This window comes from Cannabis sativa, chromosome 1, assembly GCF_029168945.1.
Source record: "Cannabis sativa cultivar Pink pepper isolate KNU-18-1 chromosome 1, ASM2916894v1, whole genome shotgun sequence".
Classification (NCBI taxonomy): Eukaryota; Viridiplantae; Streptophyta; class Magnoliopsida; order Rosales; family Cannabaceae; genus Cannabis; species Cannabis sativa.
The window spans coordinates 19,718,685-19,740,553 of NC_083601.1; the positions used below are offsets into that span (position 1 = coordinate 19,718,685).

The 21,869-nt window shown below is 32.8% G+C and overlaps 2 protein-coding genes across 4 annotated transcripts; one reads left to right on the top strand and one right to left on the bottom strand.

Moving 5' to 3' along the window:
• The first annotated feature begins 1,211 nt into the window (after positions 1–1,211).
• Positions 1,212–2,196, top strand: LOC115704017 (uncharacterized). Its single transcript, XM_061103301.1, has 2 exons — positions 1,212–1,763; positions 1,858–2,196. Exons 1-2 carry the CDS (start codon positions 1,212–1,214, stop codon positions 2,194–2,196), a joined length of 891 nt encoding a protein of 296 aa, XP_060959284.1.
• A 574-nt stretch (positions 2,197–2,770) lies between these two features.
• Positions 2,771–7,373, bottom strand: LOC115706177 (nuclear transcription factor Y subunit A-7). 3 transcript variants are annotated; one of them, XM_030633729.2, is made up of 6 exons: positions 7,060–7,373; positions 5,792–5,889; positions 4,900–5,012; positions 4,739–4,810; positions 4,275–4,430; positions 2,771–3,498 (listed from the first exon to the last, which is right to left on the bottom strand). In XM_030633729.2, exons 2-6 carry the CDS (start codon positions 5,808–5,810, stop codon positions 3,163–3,165), a joined length of 696 nt encoding a protein of 231 aa, XP_030489589.2. In that variant the 5' UTR covers positions 5,811–5,889; positions 7,060–7,373; the 3' UTR covers positions 2,771–3,162. The 3 variants fall into 3 exon arrangements, with proteins under 3 accessions (XP_030489589.2, XP_060961240.1, XP_030489588.2); XM_061105257.1 differs by having other exon boundaries at positions 5,792–5,899; positions 6,797–7,373; XM_030633728.2 differs by having other exon boundaries at positions 5,792–5,899; positions 7,060–7,372.
• Between the last annotated feature and the right edge of the window lie 14,496 nt (positions 7,374–21,869).

Consider the following 21,869-nt stretch of genomic DNA (forward strand, 5'->3'; position numbering starts at 1 on the left):
TTGACCGTACTAGTAGCTGGCCAGATTATAAAACCAAAAATATAAAATAATATGATAACAAAATTGTTTTTCCTGCCAAACATAGTGACGATATGGAAAAAAAAAACAAAAAAAGAAGATTCAAGAATAAAATGTTTAGGATTCTACCATTTTAATTTATAATTATTTGATGTAACTCTTTTTCTTTCTTTCTTCTTTCTTTTTCTTTAATGTCGAATTAGAATTGAAAGTAAGTGGTTATAACCTAAATTAAATCGAATAGTTTACTTTTGTGAGATGCTGAAATGATAAATTTATTACCTAACAATTAAACAAATAAAATAATGAACACATTTTTAACCTTTTCTTTGCTGGGAGTAAAATAATGAATACTTGAAAAAATAAAAAGGAGAGCCAAGATGGTGATATGAAATGATTAGCTCTTGTGTTTAATGGCTGGATGAGAAAGGAACATTATTTTATACATATATATGCAATTAACTACCTTCCTTAATGCTTTACAGTTTTGAATTTTTATTGGATTCTTCATGGTATCACCTCAATATTTAGATTTAGTCTCAGAAAAAGATAAGGCTATGAGTGCCAAGTAACTTTTTTTTTTTTATGAACATCAAACTTCATTAAAAGACCCAAACCAGGCCACAGCACAAACAAGTTTTAGTTGGAAACAAGAAGTGTCAACTCCTTAACATTGAAAAAACCAAATAAGAAAGACGGTGAGCCATCTCATTTCTAGACCGAGGGATCCAAGTGATCGCCAACTCTGGGAGATGATCCAACCCCGTCAACATATGTCCGAACACGGCAGCGGTCGTCCAATCAGGAACCTTATGAGATTTGATTCCAAGCACCGAAATTTGACAGTCCGAAACAAAATTGACATTAGACCAGTCATGAATTCTACAGTGGTGGAAGAGAGCCCAAGACTCAGCTTCTAGGGGAAACTTAGCCTCGAAACGCACCGAGAAAACTTCCACAACCATGCCCTCCGAATTCGTGATCACAATTCCTGCAGTAGAGCACAAGCCTTTGTTGGCCGCATCAATAAACACCACATGGTCGCCCTATAGCAGAAAATCATTAAGGGCATCAAGACCATGACCAACGTCTAACTGAGCAGCCCACATCAAGTTTAGGTCAGCGGCCATGGACCTATTGGAGATGGCTCTTCTATGAGTGTATTAAATGATCCATGGCTGCCTCATGATAGTATGCCTTTTGTCCTTACTGTTAACCAAGGTCTTGAAGATAAATTGGTATCCAATCTGATGTTGATGGAAGAAAAAGGGTGGGATGTAGAGATCATAGAAGATATGTTTGAAGAACGTGATGCCCAACTGATTTTGAGTATTCAACTGAGTGACTCAACAACCGTGAATTCATGGCATTGGATGATGGAAAATTCGAGTTTCTATACCGCCAAAAGTGCTTATAATTATCTTCAAGCTTCAAGTGGTAGTTGGCTTCATTTTGATGATGAGAGCTATTGGAAAAGGCTTTGTAAGATTGATGTTCCTTCGAAGGTTCTTCACTTTTTGTGGAGGGCTTGTTCTCTCCCCACGAAAGTTCAACTTAGCACTAAGCATGTGAATGTCGATCTTATATGTCCTCTATGCAACGTCTACTATGAGACGATTTTTCACGTGCTTGTTGGATGTCGGTTTGCCCAAGCTTGCTGGCACCTCTCGGCCGCTGTAGTTGCTACTGGTGTGGACGAGTTCAGCAGCTGGTTTTTCAGCCTTATAGACAGCAAGCAAACTGAGGTGGTTGTCGGTGCCGCAATGATTTCATGGAGCATTTGGAAGACTCGGAATGAAGTCTTCTGGCAGAACAAAAACTATACTGCGTTGAGAGTAGTTCAGTCGGCAAGAAAGGCCCCTTGATCAATGGCGCGTTGCAAACAAGAACACAGCAACTTCTTTTGCTACTGGTGTACTTTCTAATAGCAACATTTGGCGCAAACCAATGGGTGGAAAGATCAAGGTAAATGTTGACGGTGCTATCTTTGAAGCTCAACGAATGTTTAGTTTTGGTTGTGTGGCGCGTGATCATGCGAGTCAGCTCTTGGAAGCAATTTCGGATTCAAAATTTGGAGTGGTGTTGCCTGAAATTGCCGAAATTGTTGGTATGAAGGAAGCATTAAGCTGGATTAAAGAAAAGGGTGGGAGGATGTGTTCATCGAGACGGATTCGTTAATGGTTGTTCAAGCACTCACTAGTTCAGTTCATATGCCTTCATACTTTGGTTTGTTGGTGGAGGATTGTCGTTTGATTTTATCTACTTTAAAGAATGTTTTCATTTCTTTTGTGTATCGATCTGCTAACAAAGCTGCTCATTCTCTTGCTCGGGCGTCTTGTTCTTTGTCAGGTTGTTTGTTTAATGAGCGAAATGCTCCTATCTTTTGAAGAACATTGTAATGGCCGATGCTATTCCTTAATAAAATTATTTTCAAAAAAAAAAAAAAAAACTCTAATACCCTTTTTTATATAAATATAAAAAAATTAAAATATGGGATAATTTTTTCAATTTATCATTTATTCCAATATTCATTCCAATAACAAACCAAACATCTTAATCAATTCTATTCTTATTACATTACTATTACTATTACCATTACTATTACATTCCACCAAACCAAACACCACCTAATATGCAACCAAACAAAGGAATGGAATAAAAATTATTTTTTTTCCATTCCACTTCATTTCATTACCTTCAACCAAACACCACCTTAGTTCCCTTTATTTTCCATTCAAGAAAACACAAGAAATAAAACCAATTATAAATTCTGATTCTTAAAACGAAGAAAATAAAAAATTACATATTATAAAATGTTCACAAGCGACCTCAACAACCAACCAACCAACCAAAGTGCATACTAAAACATTGATATTCGTAGTAAGATAACAACACACAGAAAGTAGTCACAAATTGAGGAATTCGAGCAGTACAACAAGCACTTTTTTTTATGACATGATTATAAACAACATAGGATACAGTAGGCAGTAGTAGCTCTGGTCCAGTTTCCAGAACAAAGTTCAGCAAACAGCATTTTTTTTCTTCTTTTGCTTGAACCAAAGTAGAACAGCAAATATAGAACGTAAACAGTAACAAAAGCCAAGGATGATTTGCCCGACCATGGACGATGCATGGTCTTGTGTTTCACCGAACAACTGAAGCACAGTGCTGGGTTCCCCCATGCAACAGCCTCTCACTGCATTGCATGGCCCCGCCCATGTGTGACGTTGCTCCAGAGAACCGTAGCCCACTGCTGTCGGAAACACTCATGGTGTCCGAGCAGGTGGTAACTGAGGTGACATACTCAGCATACCCAGAGTTCATTCTGTCATTCTTCTGATGCAGCAGCTTCGAGGAGGAGGAGGACGAGGAGTTAGAATCAGAAGACTGGTGTTGGAGCTGTTTTTTGCTGAGAAAGCGTCCACCAGATCCCCTTACCCTATTCAAGGCATGCAGATGCCGAGACTCATGGAGATATGGCTGCAAAAAGGTGATTAAGTAAAATGGTTAGAATTAATGATTATGTCATGTTTACTATGCTTGTTTAGTACAAAAAAAAAAATCATTTCTCCTTTCCACTATAATAAACACTTAAGGCTGTGTGTAGAGATAGAAGAAACTAGGAAGATATAATAGGAAGGCATAAGTATATTAATAGCCAAGGAAGAAATAAATAACATGAGACTACTTTTACTTCTTGTATGATGGGATATTTATGCCCTCTTAAGGATTTGAAACCCAATCTTTTTCCTTTAAAAATCTATTATCTTTAATTAACAATCACTCTTCCAAAAATCCATCCAATAAAGTATTTACTACCAATTCTACCAAAAATGAAAAAACTCACATGCTCTCAAGAATAGTCAAGAATGACTTTGAACCTTTAACCAGTTGTATACTAAATTCAAGCTCTAAGTAGGTCATTATTCTAATGCTTAAAATATTAAAATGATTGGAAATAAAGAACTGGTTTCCCTTTTCTATCATTTCAGGTCAGTCTCACTCAGTCTACACTTCCCATTACCTCTCCAAAACCTTTCACTTTACAATTATTTTCCTATTTTTAGCTTGGCAAATATGTATTCCTTTCCAATTTTATTCCATTTTTAGATTAGATAGTAAATGCATCAAATAGATTACATAAAACGAGAAAACACGCTGGTATTTCGACAAAGATGAAATTCTACGTACAAAACATGTCTAGAGTGACAATGTAAATGCATCAAAAGAAATTCCAATACAAAACCATGCATCACCTTGCGGTTTCTTATGAGTTTGTTCTGAGCTTCTTGTTTTGCCCGAGACTGCCGCCTCCTGAGAATTCCGTGATACTGCTTTGCATTGACATAGATGGGCCCATTGTCTGTAAGATCCAAAGGCAGTGGAACTCGTGTGGATTGCAACCCCACCATCTGAGGCCACATTCATATCAAAGTAAGTTGATCACATAAATTATATACGCATCTATATATACTTTACTTGTAACAGAAGAAAATAGAACACAATCAAAAACAAAAGGTGGGTTGCTTAATGCCTGTGTTCTCAAACTAAAAGAAGGCAAGGCTTTCAAGCCATTACTATAATGTACTAATTTAATGACCATAACCTCTAATCCTCTTTAAAGATATAATAAGAGGTTTGATCATTATGTTGCAAACAATGCATATAATATAATCTCATCTCTAACAAGGAAAAAGCAAATTAGACGAAAAAAACTTACAAGAGCCTGTGGGCCATATGAAGTCAAAAAACCACCATAGTATGGATCAGCATAGGGGTATTGAACGCTAGCCTGCAAGACAGGAAACCCAAGTTAACATTTTAAGAGATAAACGAAGTTCCGGGGTTGGTCAAGCCAAGCCAACAACTCAACCAAACTACCAATGAATGGCTGCCACCAAGTTGTGAATGATGGAGCATGAAATCCGGTTTGCTCAAGAAGAAGGCCGGTTTCATCTGATCCTCAGCACCCTCGGAGGACATTGCATCCTCTCCTGGAGTATTGAAAACAACAAAGACTCATTAAGTTTTAGGAAATGTGCTAGACTTGGAACACAAACTAGAAAAGTTAACTCTCAGTAACCTTTCAAATATAGATATACATCATCATTAATGCATTACAACTTTCCTGAAAGACTTCATGCGGCAAAATGTTGTTTTATTTGATATATTGTTCATGTATCTCTTCAGCTTTCTCATGCATACATACATAAGATGTTGGATTGACATTGATCAATATCAAGAAGCATCGCCATGAAGTTATACTCGAGGGAAAATACAAGGGAGTCATATGTTGGATTTTTCTTTTTTTTTTTTCTTTCTTGTATATTCATGTAAAATAATAAATTAGGCTAAAAAAATAGTAATGCTGTTTAAAATTTTGAAAAGAGTAGCAAGGTCGAAGGTCTCCAAAAAAGAAAATGTTATTACACCAAGAGATTGTATGCTAATTGTCATTCTAGAATAAGCCAACTTTCATTCTGACAAACATATTTTAGAATAGCAACACACTTATGTCGGTAACTATTAACTAGGTGAGATATATATACACATATATAATATACACTTGCATATAATTATATATAATGAAAGAGATATGGCCAACAAAAATGCACATGGGATAGAAAAATGATCACAATTTATACCAAGACATTCTAGACAAAAAAGTAGATAACTCAAACGAGGCATAAAATGACTTGTGCACAATAAAGTACTGAAAATATAAATGAATTACAAGATAACAACCAATATAAACATATAAATATATAAGTACCAGATTCTGATGAAATCATGGAAATTTTGAGTTGATCCCTCACAAATCACAACTTTTCTTGATATTGACCAACGCTTCAGTAGTAGAGTACACTTAGTCTGAAATTTTCTGAAAGTTGAGGGAAGTTAATGGTAAAAAATTGGTGTTGGGAAATTTTCAGCAGCAAGCAATAGTAATCTATTTTTAAATACACATATATAAGAGAGAGATAGATAGCTGGAGTGGAAGACATAATAAAAGGAGCTATTTATGTCTAAAAAAGAAAATGTAAATTCATAGTTGTATGCCAATCAAGATAGTACAAATGTATACAATGGTCGTCCAATTGAAATTTATTTCATTTATAATCATAAAAGGCTACACACATCTCAAAATCAAAAGAAGCAAATCAATGACATTTTACTTATTATGAACGAAAATGGTATAAAAGGAGTGTTTCGCAATATTCAGTGGTTGATGTCTTTACTTACAAATTTAGAAAAAAGAGTATTGTGTGAGTCCCACATTCATAACTAGAGGAATCGATATATAATTAAACAGCCACAAAAGAAATCAAACATTCTTACTCTCTCTCCTTCCAAAACTTTTCATATTCAATCTTCACATATATATTAAGTACAATAAATCGTTATTGGTTCTTAACACTTGGTTGATAAATTTACTATGTCTACATGCAGTTACTAACAACAAAAGAAAAGAATAAAGTTTGCAGATCGCTTAAGATTTTAGGCATGAATTGACTCACAACTAAATAAAGTTCACAAACCAAACCATATTGACATATTAATTTAAGTACTAATAAAGACCCGACCTTTATCTGACTCGTCATATATATATAACCCTAGTTGATCCCAAACAAAACGTTATGGAAAATAAATGTTCAACCAAATGCAGTAAAAGTTCAAAAAAAAAACCCCTCCAAACGCAAAACCAAGAACCAGAAAAGCAGAAGATCCAAATCAGGGATAAAGCCAGAAAACAAACATCAGCCATAAAAGACTTTACCAGGACCACTTTCCCTTCTTCAACAACATTACCATATGATCTCAAAACCGTGTATAAGGACTCTCAAAACAGCAAATAGAGCAAAACCCACTTAGATTCTACACCAATAAATGAACCCCACGAAAAATCCAGAAGCAGAAAAAGTATTTTCTTAATTTTTTTTAAGAAAAATAAAATACCCAATGAATGGGAAAGGTGGAAACTAGTGGGAAGTGTACGGGATTAGAAAAATAATCCCAAAAAAATAGAAAAGAGAGAGACACCTTTGGAATCTGATACGCTATGAAGAAGCAAGCTACAGAGGTGTTGGGATGAACTTGGACATGTTTCCTCCTCTTCCTCCTCCTTTCTCTCTCTCAATCTCTCTCACTAGTTTACTCTCTTTCTACTTCTTCCTCCTCTTCTTCTTGGGTTTGCTGTAACTAATAAATACAAAAACACTCGTTAATTCAATTCTTCTCTCCAATAAAAACACCCACTACCCACCACCATCTCTCTCTCTCAATCTACTTTCTCTCTCCACTACTCTACTACTATATGTAGTATTTACCACTACTATAGTACCAACTTTGCTTGTTCTTTCCGATATAATGTCTTTCTTTCTCTTATTTTTTTTCATTTTATGATGGCCCCACTGCCACACAGCCAAACAAGGCCTTATAACACTTTTGGCTTCATTCGGTCTTTCTCTGTTGTCAGCCGCCCTTCACTGTACCTCCACTTTCTTTTTCCACACGCGCTCCTCCACGCGCTTGGATTACAACCGTTTCCTATGCCCAATCATTTTCGGCCCAAAGTCCTAGGCCTTCGTATTTCTTTAACGTTAATCGATTTTGTTTTTTCATTGGCTGTGATCCCCACTCTCCATTCATGGGACCTCGATCTCTCCCGAATTCTTTTCGTTTATTTACGGAAATACCCTTCCCTTTTTCCTTGAACGACATCGAAATACATAAAACGACGTATAATATTAATATTTGACCGTACTAGTAGCTGGCCAGATTATAAAACCAAAAATATAAAATAATATGATAACAAAATTGTTTTTCCTGCCAAACATAGTGACGATATGGAAAAAAAAACAAAAAAAAGAAGATTCAAGAATAAAATGTTTAGGATTCTACCATTTTAATTTATAATTATTTGATGTAACTCTTTTTCTTTCTTTCTTCTTTCTTTTTCTTTAATGTCGAATTAGAATTGAAAGTAAGTGGTTATAACCTAAATTAAATCGAATAGTTTACTTTTGTGAGATGCTGAAATGATAAATTTATTACCTAACAATTAAACAAATAAAATAATGAACACATTTTTAACCTTTTTTTTGCTGGGAGTAAAATAATGAATACTTGAAAAAATAAAAAAGAGAGCCAAGATGGTGATATGAAATGATTAGCTCTTGTTTTTAATGGCTGGATGAGAAAGGAACATTATTTTATACATATATATGCAATTAACTACCTTCCTTAATGCTTTACAGTTTTGAATTTTTATTGGATTCTTCATGGTATCACCTCAATATTTAGATTTAGTCTCAGAAAAAGATAAGGCTATGAGTGCCAAGTAACTTTTTTTTTTTTTATGAACATCCAACTTCATTAAAAGACCCAAACCAGGCCACAACACAAACAAGTTTTAGTTGGAAACAAGAAGTGTCAACTCCTTAACATTGAAAAAACCAAACAAGAAAGACGGTGAGCCATCTCATTTCTAGACCGAGGGATCCAAGTGATCGCCAACTCTGGGAGATGATCCAACCCCGTCAACATATGTCCGAACACGGCAGCGGTCGTCCAATCAGGAACCTTATGAGATTTGATTCCAAGCACAGAAATTTGACAGTCCGAAACAAAATTGACATTAGACCAGTCATGAATTCTACAGTGGTGGAAGAGAGCCCAAGACTCAGCTTCTAGGGGAAACTTAGCCTCGAAACGCACCGAGAAAACTTCCACAACCATGCCCTCCGAATTGGTGATCACAATTCCTGCAGTAGAGCACAAGCCTTTGTTGGCCGCATCAATAAACACCACATGGTCGCCCTATAGCAGAAAATCATTAAGGGCATCAAGACCATGACCAACGTCTAACTGAGCAGCCCACATCAAGTTTAGGTTAGCGGCCATGGACCTAATTTGATCAAGAACCACCATAAAAGACGGTCGAATCTGATCATGATAGGCCTGGTTTCTTATAGACTAGAGAATAAAACAGAGACAATACCAAATCGCCTAAAAAATAGAAAGTTCAAACTATTATATATCTTTCATGGTGGTTGAAAATTAACTAAAATATAACAATTGAATATGAAAAAAATTATTAGTGCTCGGTTTAGGCGGGTTAACTCGACCAAACCGATCAATTCATTGGGGAATTGAAATTTTATTTTTTCTTAATTAGGCGGCTGCACTTAGATTTTTGGTATCTGATCTTTATGTTAGGTTGAATAAAATGTAACGTAAAATGACCAAACTGACTGACGTACACTCCTAACTCATACAATAAAAATATTAGCAAAACAAATGGATGATCAAATTAGAATTAAAAATTAATAAAATTGATATTGATAACTTTCAGTCTCTGGTAACGGCGCCAAAAACTTGTTCGGTAAAATTAGTACGCTAATATATGCAATCAAATCAAGTAATATAATGATAAATAGAGTATCATTCCCTTGATTATTAATTATCAATCAATTAATTCTTTAGTTCTATATGAGTAATAATTTTTCTTTAGAGATAATCAAAGTAATAATTACAATTATAGAAATAACAATAATTAAAGATAAGGATTATTATGATCCCAAACTGATCTAATTTTTTTTTTATTCAATTGACAAGTTGAGTTAAGTAGTTTATAATTCGGTTAAGACTTATAAATCCAATCTATGTAAAAATACTTTATATTCCTAAATTAATTTTTGAGAGAGAGAGAGAGAGATGTTATAAGGTACCACGGTGTTTAGCACCTTCTTATATGTCAATATTGCTATTGGTGTAATTAAGTATGAGTCTCATATAATTTTATCTAATAATTTTTAGAGGGTATCCTTAGAGCATCTCCATAGGAGACAATCTAGTTGTAAACATACACACATTATTTTAAAATATATTTTTTTATTTTTTTTCTCATCCACATAAAATTTGACATATTTTCTTTCAAAAATTACTCATAGTAATTCTAAAAATTATCCATGGTTTCACATACCACTTTTTAATTGAATTTTATAATTATATACCTTCTCTTTAAAAATTAGTAGTGATAAAATATTTTTTATAAAAAAATATTAAATAATGTTATATGATCATTTCTGATTTTGAACAATAATATCCATAAAATTAATTTAAAATGTTAAGCAAAATACAAGTGTGACAAATACAACTCCGTGAGCAACCTTAGATATGCTCTTTATCAATTGCAAGATGAGGTGCCGATAACAAAGCTAAAAAAATTGTATGATGCATGGTGGCCTGCTTTGCAAAGAGATCCCCACGAAAATGCAAAGGAACACGCGGCATGAAATTAGACAAGGAAAAGGTAGTTTGTCGTTATCCCCGCCCTGTTGTCGGTAGGAAGGGTTTCACCCTTTAATAATAATAATAATAATTAATATTAGGGTTTTTTTCATTTTTACATTTCAAAATCGTCTTTTTTTTTATATATTTTTACGAAATTCTACGTAGAAATTTCTATTGCAATTAGCACTGCAACCTAAATTGCAACAAAAAATCATATGGAAATTATTATTGCAACTAGCGTTGCAACCACTTTAAAAACTCAAACCGTAAATTTAAAAAAAAATATGTGGAGTAATTACCATTAATATTATTAATTAATTAATAATAATAATAAATTAGAGATACTATATATTTCCCTATTATTTAAAAATATAATATTTTATTTTATTTTTTTTATATTATTTTTGACACATTTATTTTTAAAAACACTTTGTAAAATAATATAATTATAATCTCAAATCTTTTTCTTTATCAAACTATTATGGGTTATTTGCGGCAAAACCCCTTTAAGTGGATAGGTTTTTACAACTAACCCCCTAATCTAAAATTTTGGTGGTAAAACTACCTAAACCACTAGTCCGTTAGCAGTTAACCCTTTCCATCCATTTTTGGCTGTTAACTGCCATGGTGGAATGTCCACGTGTACGCAGTGTACACGTGGCACAATTTTATTGGTTCACGTAAATAAATATAAAAAATAAAAAAAATTAATTATTTTAAAAATAAAAAATTAAAAAATTTATTTTTCTTTAAAAATTAAAAAATTTAAAATTAAAAAAATAATTTTTTTTTAAAATAAAAAAGAAAACCCTAATTCTCCTTTTCTCTTCCGCCCTTCTTCTTCTTCTTCTTCTTCTTCCTCTATCTTTTTCTCTTCTTCTTCAGCCGTTCTCCGACCACCCCCAGGCCAAACCATCCTCTTCTTCTTCAGCCGTTCTCCGACTCGTCACCACTACCACCCATGGCAACTCACCACCATCGCATGAACCCAATGAAGACCCAAAAACCCCGACCCACTCTCTCCGCACCCCTCTCCTTAGATCTGTCTCTTTCTCCCTCACTACTCTCGGCTCAACGTCGATCGGCGTGGTATGTTCGAGGGAGATTTGGGAAGGAGGTGGTGGTGGTGTCGTGCGAAGAACGATGGTGGTAGAATTGGTCTGAGGCTGAGTGAACAACGAAAAAGAAAGAAAAAGAAGAAAAAGGGAAAAAAAAGAAAAAAAGAAAAAAAAGGAAGCACCAGTTATTTTTTCTGATTTTAAAAATTTTGCTCCAGCTTGGTTTACTCCTCGGCTCAAGAAATGCAAGACCCACTTACCATGGAACCAAATTTCAACCTTAGTTGCATTTTTAATGTCGATAAGGGATATTCTTACTTGATCAGACTCCATTTTTGCGATATTGTGAGCTCATCTCTTAATACTCTGTTTTTTTTAATGTTTACATCAATGAGATTATGGCCATGGAAAGTGTTGACCTTTCCACCCTTACAGGAGCTCTGTCAACAGCTTATTACAAAGATTTTGTTCTCCATTCGATGAACATTACCAATAACAAGATTATGGTTCAAGTGGGGTGTAATTTGAATTCCCATTCCGAAATTAGAGATGCTATTTTTAATGGGCTAGAGATTATGAAGATTAGCAATTCTGCTAATAGCTTGGATGGTGGTGTAATGTTGGTGGTGTAATGGTGGTGATGGTGGGCAGTTAGGGTTTTCTTTTTTATTTTAAAAAAAAAAATTGTATTTTTAATTTTTAATTTTTTAATTTTTAAAGAAAAATAAATTTTTTAATTTTTTATTTTTAAAAATAATTAATTTTTTTATTTTTTTAATATTTATTTACGTGGACCAATAAAATTGTGCCACGTGTACACTGTGTACACGTGGACATTCCACCATGGCAGTTAACAGCCAAAAATGGATGGAAAGGGTTAACTGCTAACGGACTAGTGGTTTAGGTAGTTTTACCACCAAAATTTTAGATTAGGGGGTTAGTTGTAAAAACCTATCCACTTAAAGGGGTTTTGCCGCAAATAACCCAACTATTATTTATATTTTACTTTTAATTTTTTATTTAAAAAACATAGCATTAATGTCATTAGGTGTCATCAATGCAAATTTCAAGATTAGTATTCTTTTATCTCTAATGATATAACATCCTTTTATTTTTTTTACCTAAGTTTTCTACATCATCAAACATTCTTCACAATGCTATCATTAGAGCATCTCCAATGTTAGCATCCTTTAAGAATGCTAAAAATATTCATATCATTTAAAAATATAATATTTTATTTTATTTCTCTTTAATATTATTTTTAGCACTCTTACTTCTAAAATTACTCTAATAGTATAGTACTCTTTAAAAATACTATAATTATGATCTCACATATTATTTTTTATTTTTTAGCAATAACAATTTTTTAATTTTAATTTTTTATTAAAAAAATAATAATAGCATCAATACTACTGTATAGCATTTACACATTTTTAGAATAGTATTTTTTCTCTAATAGTATAGTATCTCAACATTTTACCATTTTATCTATTGCAAACGTCCCTTAATTTTTTTACCTTAGAGATGCTCTTAGTGGGATAGTGCTGAACAATCACGATAGGACACGTGGCATGCCTAAGAAATGACACCAAAACCAAACCAAACCACTTTACCTTCAGTTGCTTAGAATATATCCTTTTCTCTTTTTCTTGTTCCTTCTCAACCATACTCGGAGAGTTCTCTTAATAATAATTAGTGCTTTTTTTTTTTGATAAAATAATTAGTGCTTTTTTTAAATAAGCACCAACTGAGATATTTACGATCTTTATCTAATCTAAATAAAGTATAATAAAATATTACAACTTCCAGAAGAAATTGTCTTTTCATTTTTAAAATAAAATTAAAATTATATTGCTAAGCATTATAACATTTTTATAATGAACTATTATCATTACCTGTTTAGTCCTTTCAATTGTATATATCAACAATGTTTCACCATTTAAGTTTCATTGACCAATACAAAACTTAGTTTTGGACTAATAATAAATTAAATGTCGTATTAAATTAAAATTGCCAAAATTTGTGCACTATAAAGATGTTTATAATATACAGTTGTATTTGAAAAACTATCTCGTTATCAAATTTGGATGTAATCCAAACTAATTATTTATACTTACACTCTCGTAGAATTTTTACACAAAATGACTATTTTGATCAATTTTTAACATTTATATTATCCTTTCTAAATTTTAATATTTTTACTTTTTAAAATTTTCTTTAATACTTTTTAAAGTTTTATAATTACATATTTACTTTTTGTTCTCCTTTCTCATATCTAACCTCATTCAAATCTGGATTCAACATGTCATCTCTCACTCTCTCATCAAGCTTATCAAACTTTCACACTCGTCTTCGCACAATCACCATATGTAGCCTCTCTTCATCACGCAAAGCCTCTTCTCAAGCCACAATTGTCGTTCAATTGATGCTTGTAAGGTCTTCTTCTTTTTCTTCTTCTTCTTCTTGCTAAAATTATAAAAATAAAGTTTAGATTTGATAGTTTTTATAAGAGTTTGTTGTTTATTTGCTTATTTATTATTGAATTTTCTATTTTTCTTACAGATTTTAGGAATTTTGTTCTTAGTATTCTGTAAGTTAAGTTCTCATATATATACATATAAAAGTACACTTGCTAAGTGTTTGGTGAAATGCCTAAGAGAATTCTTCACTAGCTTAAAGGAATAGGGCATATTCAAATGTGATTTTATTTCAACTTTAAGTTAGCATTTTCGTGGTATTGTTTAGATATTACTTTTGTTGATCTATATTTTATCTTTTTTATGAATTAGAAATCGTATCTAAATATTTTAATGGTTACGTTGATTTAACGTTGTTTATAAGTTGTTTTATAGTTGTTTCATCTTTTAATTTTTTTTATTGTTGTTATTTCACCAAGTCATCCATTGAATAGGCTTTTCAGGAAACAATGTGAGATAATGATGATGAGGTTACAACTTTAAAGATTAATGTATTAGTTTTTGTTGTCTTTATCTAGTTTCAAATACTTGTTTATTATGTTTATATTTGTTTGATGTATTTAGTTAGAAGAATTGCTCAACCTTAAATGATCTATGTCTCTCATTTTTTTTTCTGTTTCTAATTAATTATTTTTTAGTTTTAATTTAATTATTATACGATTCTTATTCTAAGGTTATTAAGTTTTTTTAAAAAAAACTAGATCATTAGGTTAAGTCTTACATTTATCAATTGTATTTGAGTTTTAATTAGAATTATTTTAGTTGCATATTTATTAAATTTTATAAATTATGTTATATTTTAGTTGTTATATTGTTGTTTTAATGTTGTTCATTAGTACGTGATATACTTGCAGTATTGTATAACTAGTAATCGTATTTTATTTGGTTCATTGTTTTATTATTTTTGTCATCCTAATATTTTTAGGTGCGTGATAAGACCTCTGACGTTGTTGACAAGTTGAAGCTTCCAAAGAAAAATATTGTCAAGGTTTATAATTTGCTTTTTTGATTTGTCTTGTTTGAAATGTTCTCTGATTGTTGTTCATTCATTTGAAAAAGAAATCATAGCAGAAAGTTGTTTTATAGTTTGTTTAATGTTGTTTTAACTGCTGCAGGACTTGATTTCTAGTAATGATGAACTTCAAAGTTGATCAGAATAGACTTGTTGTTCATTTCTATTCCTTTGGTAGAATGAAGTCATGAGTTGCAAACATTAAAAGTATACAAGAAAATGTTTCAAAGTCTTTTAAGAAAGTTGAAGCTACTGTACATGAATTAATAATTGAGCTATTTGGTTTTGGTTGCATGCGCTGAAGAGCAATATTTTTTAAGAAACTTTATTTTTATAATTTTTTAAATATTTTTCTATTTAATTTCACATGTATCTTGCATAGGATATTGAAAATTATAATTTTTTTTATTTGTTTATATTTTTTAGTACAATGAAAAACAACTATTATTATATTTTTAATTTCTACATCAAGTATTGGTATAATAGTTTTTTTAAAAAAAAACAATAGTTGTTAGTAGCTTTTTAAAATTGTTAACAACCATTTAACAACGATATAAAAACATAAAAACAACTGTATATATAATTTAAAGAATCTACATGTAATATCCCGAAAAATGTATTGATATTTTAATCAGACATATTTTATTAAATATGTGATTAAGTGGGTATTAGAGTTGGATTATAATCCTACTTAAACTAATTACGAGTTGATTAGGAAAATATGAGTAAATGAATAATAAAGCGTAATTTATTAATTACGGAGATTGTATTGAAATATGTGGGTATCGTAGATACCATAATTCGAATAAAATATTTTCGGGCCTGACAATTGTGGAACTCGACAGAATGGTCAGAAATGTCACGATGGTTGAAATTGTGTTATATTGGAATTATACCGGACTAGGTTAAAATGTTGAGAAGTAATCGGGAAAGTTAGAAAATGACCGAAATACCCTTAGGTTAAGTTATAACTAAAGCTTTAAGGGAGGGGTAAAATAGTCATTTTACCAAGTATTATTTTAGTTTTGTCTTATATGGATTTTGAATTTTTGTTGGCTGAATTAGAATTATAATTTAGGTTTTTTTTTTTTATTTATTTAAATTAAAGATAGGAAATGTTAGATAAAAGGAAAAAAAAAATTAGAATACATATACGTTGCTCTCTCTTTCTCTCTCTCTCGAAAATCCTAAGAAGCCATTTGAAGCTGAGTTTTTATTCTTCAATCAACCAAGTTTAGATTGGTTTAAGCTAACCCAAGGTTCTGCCCAAGATTAAAGGTGAGTCTCATGTTCTTTTCCTTGAAATTTCATGATTTGAATTGAGTTTTTGCTTAGGGTTTAGTTCAATTTCAAGGCTGTTATGCTAAGGAGAGTTGAGGATGTGTTTGTAGGCTGGATTTAGAGTTTATTTAAGTTTAAATCAATTAGAATTAGTGGCTGTTTCATTTGAATTGATTTAGGTGAATTTTATTAAGTTTAATTTCACTTAATTATGCAATTTTGGTTAAATGGATGAGGTGATGTTAATTGATGCTTGGATTATGTTGAGTATATGATTTTGGTTTGATTTGGAGCAGTTTGGCAGGTGTGATTGAGTTTGTAGTTGTAGTTTGAGTTGAGTGAGTTAGAGTTTAAGAGCTCAAAACTCACTCAACAATGGTGAAGTTGTGATTTTAAGTTAATTGTTGGTTTTGAGTGTTGAGATATGTTGCATACATGTTATAGAACTGTTCTGTGAAGTTTGGGAACAATTGGTTAGGTTTGGAGCAAGTTTTGGGACTTTGAAGATCTAAAATTTTTGACTTTCTGGTGTGATGAACCGGAATTCCGAATGGTACAGGGCTGCACCAACCGGAATTCCGGATGGTTAATTTTCAGGAATCGCCGATTTTTCGTATTTTAGCCATAACTTTTCACTCGGGTGTCCGTTTTAGATATTCTATATACTGTTTCGAAGCTTATGAAGAGCTCTACAGTATGAGACATAGTTTAGAGCCAAAAGATATATTTTACTTTAGGGTGTTCTTACGATAAGATTTGGTAGAAAACCCTAGGTTATTTTATGCGAGTTTTAGACAGTGTTTTGGAATAGACCCTTATTGATTTACCTTTGCCGTGACATAGGACTCGAAAGTGTCGAGCATCGTTCCACTCAGGTCGGCCCACATACTTGACTTTGGACTTGAGGTAAGAAAAGTATTAAATATTGTATAAGGTTAATGTTATGATTGTTACAGTTTCGATTAAGATCGAAATCTTGTTATACGTTGTTGTGACTTAATCTTAATCGAGGTTAATGATATGTATTGGTTGTGACTCGATGATGATCGAGGGAAATTAATAGGAAACGATTATCATCGTTGTGACTTGATTATGATCGAGGGTAATGATAAGAAACGATTATCATCGTTTGACTCGATTATGATCGAGGGAAATATTATGAAACAATTATCATCATTTGACTCGATTATGATCGAGGGAAGTATTATGAAACAATTATTATCGTTGTGGCTCGATTATGATCGAGTAAAAGAAACGGTTATCACCGTTATGAGTAATTACTCCTGAAACCGCAGATAGGTTTCTTACTTATCGTTTGCTATATCGGGCAACAATAGTGACATATGTAGCTCGTGGGTAACGAGTGGTAAGGGTACTTTATGAGGTACCGGGATTGTGTGATTACGAGGTCGTGAGATGGATTAAGTGTGTTGTTATATGATGAGTTGTAATTGAATATATTATGTTATAGTGGGACTGAATGGATGTTATGTTGCTTGTGAAGTTAATCACTTTTGTTGTAATAATGCATGATTAGAATGCTTTATGAAGTACAAAGATTGAGTTGATATGTTAATGTGTGAACTGGAGTGCTTTATGAAGCATTAAAAGTAAGTGTTTACAATACTATATGATTAGGGTGTTTTATGAAACACTGAGGTTATTGATTATGTATAACTATAAATACTCTTAATTTTGTAACAAGTTTGCATGTATAGACGTTGAATTGTATATGTACGTTGAAAGAGAATGATCTCTTGGTTTGTATAATCTGTGGTACTATAATTTGCTATTATTTTCCATGATTTTCTTTATCTAGTAGCTTTTCTTGCTGAGTCACTGTGACTCACGGGTACTTCATGGTGCAGGTAAGAAGATTAGCAGTTCTGTTCGGCCATGGGTCAAAGGTCTTCCAGCAGTGTACATATCAACCATGTTGTCTTGGCTTTTGTGAAGCAGGATCAACCCTTTTCTATGATTTGATGTATAACCTATTCTTGTTCAAATGGAATTGTAATTAGTTGTAAAAGAATTTTCTTAGCAGGGGATCCCCATATTACAACAGTATTTAAAATGAAAGTCTTTATGTTGAATTTAATTAAAGGTTTTAATTAAACTACATTTTTTCTAAAAATTTATAGATTAGTAATAATAATAAGTTTATAAAAGCACACACGTGGCGTCCCTGAGAGTCAGGGCGTTACAACATGGTATCAGAGCGACCAAGGTTTAAAGATCCTGAAGACTGGCTTGATATGTACATTGGCTGCAAAGACTCGTTCGACTCATGGCTTAGTAAGTGCTGATTGTTAGTTGATTAGTGGATCATTTACTAATTGTTTGAATTGTCTTCTTATTTGATATGTGTAAAGTTGTTCGAGAAGTGTGATAAGTTTTTTTTTTTTTGATATAAAGTTGCTAAGTATGTCTATGCATGTGCGGTAATGCTTATTAGCATTAATTCAAGTTAAAAAGATTTTAACTATGAGAAAGGAATGATCACACTAGGAGGTGTACCTGAGGTGATCTAGTAAGTCAAAAATGAGAGCCTGTTAGTCTCGGGGTAGGTGGTGTGGGTATAAATCTTCCACTACCACAGGGCTGAGAGCAAATGAATGCTATGAAGTAAGAGATTATCCGAGTGGCAAGGTAGTAGAACTTGCATAGTTGATCCCGGACAGTGTGGGGATGGAGAATGATACTAAACCGGACCGATTGGCCAAGTTCTGTTTTCAAGAAGCGGCTGTTAAGGCCGCTAGGGAGTCTAATTTAGTTGAAGGTGGGAAAAGTATATCGCTCGGAATGTGGGTATAATTGTTTAGTAACTAGGGGTTTTCTAGTTATATGCTCAGGTGGTTGATTTAACCTCTTTTGCTAAGAGTGTAAGGTCGAGATGTAATAGACACTAGCAAAGTGAATGCCACATGAGAGTGTGTTTTTAGCATGGGGTAGTAGGCCATTTAGAAGAAGCTGCCTATTGTTGCCGTGACTGGATTAAAAAGGGTGATAACATTTTAGATTTTTGTGGGAGTTTGTTTGATCTAGACTGAGACTGGTGCTAGTCTTTCCACCGTGATAAGTTGAACTTCTATGAATCATACTTTGTTAATAGTTTTAATTGATTTTGATACAACGTAAACTTATATTTCGAGAAGGATGATTGGAAGATTGTAAAAGTTAAAGATGTGTTGCTAAGTGGTTCTGGTACTCTACTTTTACTGTAGAACTAGTTATTCTACAGCAAGTGGTTCAAATCCCTTCTCGAGTTGTAGAGGAAGAAGGGAATGCTTGGTTGTAATTGTTGAGCTAAGATTAGAAAATCATGAGGATGAATTAGGAATGGATTGATTTGTAAAGTTTAATGCAATTATCGATTGTGAAAGAAAGATGGTAACTCTTGGACCTAAAGGTGAGGACCCATTCGTGTTCGTGGGCAAGGTTCAAGAGTCCTGAATTTCATTAATTTCAACATTTAAGGCAAGAGATTTAATGTGGAATGGATGCATCCGTTTCTTAACTAGTAAGGTATATATTATGAAGAATACCTATGGGACCAGAATACGTTCCAGTGGTCTGAGAATTTCTGAATGTCTTTTCAGGGAAGTTATTGGAGTTACTATTAAATGGGAGATTGATTTTGAAATAAATTTGGTACTTGGGCAGAGTTATATCTTAAACTTCGTATCAAATGGTATTTGAGATGGTTGAAGGTTCAGTTACAGGGGATGCTCGATGTTGGACTTGAAATTGTTGGACTTTGTATCCCATCCTGGGGTACGCCAATTTTATTTGTGAAGAAGAAGAATGAAACTTTACAAAAGTGTATTGATCGATGGAAATTAAATAAACTCATGACGAAGAGTAAGTATTTCTTTGTCAAGGATAGAAATCGTGATGATTAATGTTAAGGAAGTACCATTTTTTTTTCTTTCTTTTTTGAGATCGGTCTTCGATCTGGTTATTACCAGTTGAAGATTTAAGAGAAAGGTATTTCCAAAGCAATTTAGAGTTGACTTCAACCCAAGTTTACAACTGAGGTTAAAGGTTTTCTGGAATTAATAGAATGCTACGGATTATTTGTTGAGGAAAGTTTACAGTTTTAGTGGAGTTAGGTCGAAAGAATTGAAACAAAGATTAACTATCGAAACAATGTTAACATTGTTAGTTAGTGAGGAGATAATGTGGTATGTCGTGACACTTCTAAACAAGAACTAGATCGTATTTTTACACAGTTTAGGAGAGTTGTTGCTTAACTACTTAGACCAATTGAAGGAGTATGAGCAATGGTATTTCAGTTATGATATTGAATTGGTAATAATTGTTTTGCACTGAAAGTGAGGCACATTATCTGTATGGTGAGAATGTGAAGTCTATATAGAACACAAAAGCCGGAAATATTGTTTCTTTTGGGAGAATTTAGATAAGAGGCAATAGTGACAGTTAGAGTCGATTGAAATTTTAACGGTGTGATTACCTTCTACTTTGGGAAGTTAATTAGTAGTGAAAATTTTAAACCGAAAAGATCTTACCAAAGGTTACTGGAAATGTAACCAGAATAAGAATTGAGATCGTGATTGGACAACTTGTTAATATTACATTGTAGTGCAATTTGTTGGAAAGAAATGAAATGGCCCAGCAGAGTGACTCCGAACTTTAGAAGCACGAGAAGAGGTTTGGCACTAGCATGACAAATGACTTTTGATTTTGTTTGAGGGAAATTTTATGATATAAATTAAATTAGTGTATCAGTCCGGTAAGGATACTGAATGGAAGATTCTAAATTAACAGTTATTAGAGTATTGTTAATGTGATACTAATGCAGTTTAAAGATTTAAGTTTGCGTATTTCTTATATAATAGATGAAAGAGCTATGTTGATCTTAAGTGTAGAAATATTAAATTTCAAATTGGGAATCCTATCTTTCTTCAGGTGGTTTCAATGAAAGGGAAAATTCAGAAATCGGTTAGAAAGGGGAGTTAAGTCCCAGGTTAATCAGTCTGTTTGAGTTTTTGGAAAGGGAAGGTCGGGTAGCTTATTAGCTAGCCATACTCCCTGTTTTATCTAAAGTTTACAATATATGCTTCAAGGTTTTAGAAATACAAAGTCGAAGAAATCCATATACGGAGTTGGGAGAATATTGAGTTTCAAACAGACTTGTTATATGAGGAACAATCGGTACAGATTTTTGAACAGAAAAGAGAAAGTGTTGCGGAACCAAGACTATATCACTAGTTCTAGTGCTGTGAAAGAACAATAAGATTGAAAGGCGATTTGGGAGTTGAGGTCGCAGTTGCGAGAGCTGTATCTCGAGTTGTTTGAATAATTTCGAGGACGAAATTTATATAAGGAGGGGATAGTTGTAATATCCCGAAAAATGTATTGATATTTTAATCAGACATATTTTATTAAATATGTGATTAAGTGGGTATTAGAGTTGGATTATAATCCTACTTAAACTAATTACGAGTTGATTAGGAAAATATGAGTAAATGAATAATAAAGCGTAATTTATTAATTACGGAGATTGTATTGAAATATGTGGGTATCGTAGATACCATAATTCGAATAAAATATTTTCGGGCCTGACAATTGTGGAACTCGACAGAATGGTCAGAAATGTCACGATGGTTGAAATTGTGTTATATTGGAATTATACCGGACTAGGTTAAAATGTTGAGAAGTAATCGGGAAAGTTAGAAAATGACCGAAATACCCTTAGGTTAAGTT

What these genes read in the sequence shown, in the direction of transcription:
- LOC115704017 (XM_061103301.1), top strand. Translation starts at nt 1,212, where the DNA reads ATGCCTTTTGTCCTTACTGTTAACCAAGGTCTTGAAGATAAATTGGTA. An exon ending in TAGACAGCAAGCAAACTGAG is followed by an intron (nt 1,764 to 1,857) that starts GTGGTTGTCGGT and finishes CGTTGAGAGTAG; the next exon opens with TTCAGTCGGCAAGAAAGGCC.
- LOC115706177 (XM_030633729.2), bottom strand. An exon ending in CATATGGCCCACAGGCTCTT is followed by an intron (nt 4,431 to 4,738) that starts GTAAGTTTTTTT and finishes ATGTGGCCTCAG; the next exon opens with ATGGTGGGGTTGCAATCCAC. An exon ending in AACTCATAAGAAACCGCAAG is followed by an intron (nt 3,499 to 4,274) that starts GTGATGCATGGT and finishes ACCTTTTTGCAG; the next exon opens with CCATATCTCCATGAGTCTCG.